Source organism: Indicator indicator, chromosome 28 (assembly GCF_027791375.1).
Source record: "Indicator indicator isolate 239-I01 chromosome 28, UM_Iind_1.1, whole genome shotgun sequence".
In the NCBI taxonomy this organism is placed as follows: domain Eukaryota; kingdom Metazoa; phylum Chordata; class Aves; order Piciformes; family Indicatoridae; genus Indicator; species Indicator indicator.
In genome coordinates this window covers 13,174,641-13,176,800 of record NC_072037.1, presented here as the reverse complement: position 1 = coordinate 13,176,800, position 2,160 = coordinate 13,174,641, and the positions used below count along the sequence as shown (strand labels likewise).

The 2,160-nt window shown below is 71.9% G+C and overlaps 1 protein-coding gene across 1 annotated transcript; it reads right to left on the bottom strand.

Moving 5' to 3' along the window:
- Window positions 1-253: 253 nt before the first annotated feature.
- IER5L (immediate early response 5 like) lies at window positions 254-1,249 on the bottom strand. Its single transcript, XM_054393578.1, has one exon. The coding sequence runs from the start codon at window positions 1,247-1,249 to the stop codon at window positions 254-256; it is 996 nt and encodes a 331-aa protein (XP_054249553.1).
- Between the last annotated feature and the right edge of the window lie 911 nt (window positions 1,250-2,160).

The following is a 2,160-nucleotide window of genomic DNA, read 5'->3' as shown; positions in this document are numbered from 1 at the left end:
AAAATAAAGTCCCAAGATCTTAGATTTTGTTTTCTTTATTGTACAATTTATAAAACACTAGCGTGGCTCTGCTCCCCCCCCTCCCCCCTCCGCCTCCCTGCGCACCCCTCGGCATCTCCCACCCCCTCCCCTCTCCCCAACCGCCCTCCCCGCCTTTGTTTCAGGGTCCCGGAACCGCTGTCCCTCGGATCGCACCCCCGTTTCGCAAGCCCCCCGCCCCCCCTCCCCTTTCCCCCCTGCTCTCCCCGCTGCTCTAGAAGGCGACGATGGCCCGAGTCCAGGCTCCCAGGCTCGCCAGCGCCTGCTTGCCGCACAGCTGCCCGTTCAGGGGCTGCTCCGAGTCCGCCTGCTGCCGGCTCACCAGCCCCGTGAAACCGGAGCCGAAGATGGAGATCAAGTTGGAGATGTTGTTAGAGTCCTGGGGGTGCTCGGCGCTGTACTCCTCGAACCGGGCGCGTTTGGTGCACGGGACGAAGGGGGGGCCGCCCGCCACCCCGCCTCCCCCCGGCTCCCCTTCCTCCACCCCCTCCTCTTCTTCCTCCTCTTGCCCCGGGTAATACTTGCGCTTGGTGCCCGGTGTGGGCGGCGGGGAGGCGAGCCCCGGTGCCGGCTGGCAGCAGCAGGGGCACTGCGAGCAGCAGTCCTGGTGCAAGTACCCGTTCTCCACCGTGGTCACGACGTGAGTGTCCAAATCCAGCACCGTGGTACGGCTGCTACAGTGCGGGGCCCCGCCGCTCCCGAAGTCACAGCCGGCGGCGTAAAGCAGCCCCGGGGGCGCGCCTCCGCCGCCACCACCACCGGGACCGGCGCTGCCGGTGGCCCGGTAGAAGCCCGGGGACGAGTCTCTGCAAGGCGCTCGCTGCAGCTCGGGGGGTGCCGCGCACACCGGCACCTCCAGCAGCTCCGCACCGCCCCGCACCACCGGGCAGCTCCGCGCTTCGCGGTCCTGCGTGTCGGCGGGCAGCGGGAGCCCCGCCAGCTCCGGCGGGGCGGCGGCGGGCGGCACGCAGGCGGGCATGGCGAGCAGCGGGGCTCCGTCGGGGTAATGCTGCTGGCGGCGGCAGAGCTCGGCGTAGCGCTCGCTCAGGTAGAGCTGCCGGGCGTTGCGGAGCACATAGGAGACCAGCAGGTTCTTGTGGAGCTTGATGCCGCCTCGCTGCGTGCGGGAGCTGTGGATCTTCCGCAGGGAAATACTGATCAAACTCTGCGCATCGAGGCTGCTCTCCATCCTCCTCCGGCCCCTCAGCATCTGCTCTCGCCACCCGCGCAGCCAGGCAGCCCGGGCCGCATCCACACGGCAACCGGGAGGGTCGCAAGAACCGGAGGATAAAGAAGCGAAGGGAGCGGGGGGGCTTGGAAGGGGGGGGGAAGAGGAGGCAGAGAGCAGGGAGGGGGAGAGGGGGGAAAAAGAGCCTGAGGTCGCTGGAGAAGGGTGCGAGGGGAGCGGGGGAAACAAGAGAGGGGCGTCTCAGGGGGTGGCGGGCAGCAGCGCGCACATCGCCGCTGTCCCCGGTGCCTGCCGGTGCCTCCCGCCGCTGCCGCTCCGGAGCCGCCACAGGCGCGTGCAGCCAGCGCCGCGCGCGCCCTCCCCGCTCACCGCCCCCTCCCTCCCTGCGCGCGCCCTCTCGGCCCCGCCCCACTCCGCTGCTCGCTCCGCCCCTTCCCCGCGCGCCCCGCCCCACCCCTCCCTCTCGCGCCGGTACCTGTCGCGCGGCAGTACTGAGCGCGCGCCCGCCCAGCCCCTGCTTTTTATAGCGCGGCGCCGGCCCCGCCCCGCCCCCCAGCGGCCTGCCCGGGCAATAGAACGGCGGTGGAGGGCTTGACGGACGGGATCGTCGGCCAATAAGGATGAGGCGGGCCCTGGGCACTGTTCAAATGCTGACAAGTGCGGCGCGGCCCCGGCAGGTGGCAGGGGTCCGGTGGGGTCTCGGCCGGGCCGGGCGGACGTCTGCGGGCTGGGTCGCGGACGGTGGGTAACCCCGAGAGCCGCAGCTGAGCCGGGAGCCGCCTCCCTGCGCCGCTTCTCCTCGCACAGGTGAGCGGGGGGCGGCTCCCGGCCCCGGGGGGCGGCCCCGAGAGGCGGTGAGGGCGGGAGGCGTCCCCGCTCCGCTCTCCAGGGGCACCGGGCGCCCTGCGCCGCTCTCGCTGTGGCACCCCCGG

What these genes read in the sequence shown, in the direction of transcription:
- IER5L (XM_054393578.1), bottom strand. Translation starts at nt 1,249, where the DNA reads ATGCTGAGGGGCCGGAGGAGGATGGAGAGCAGCCTCGATGCGCAGAGT.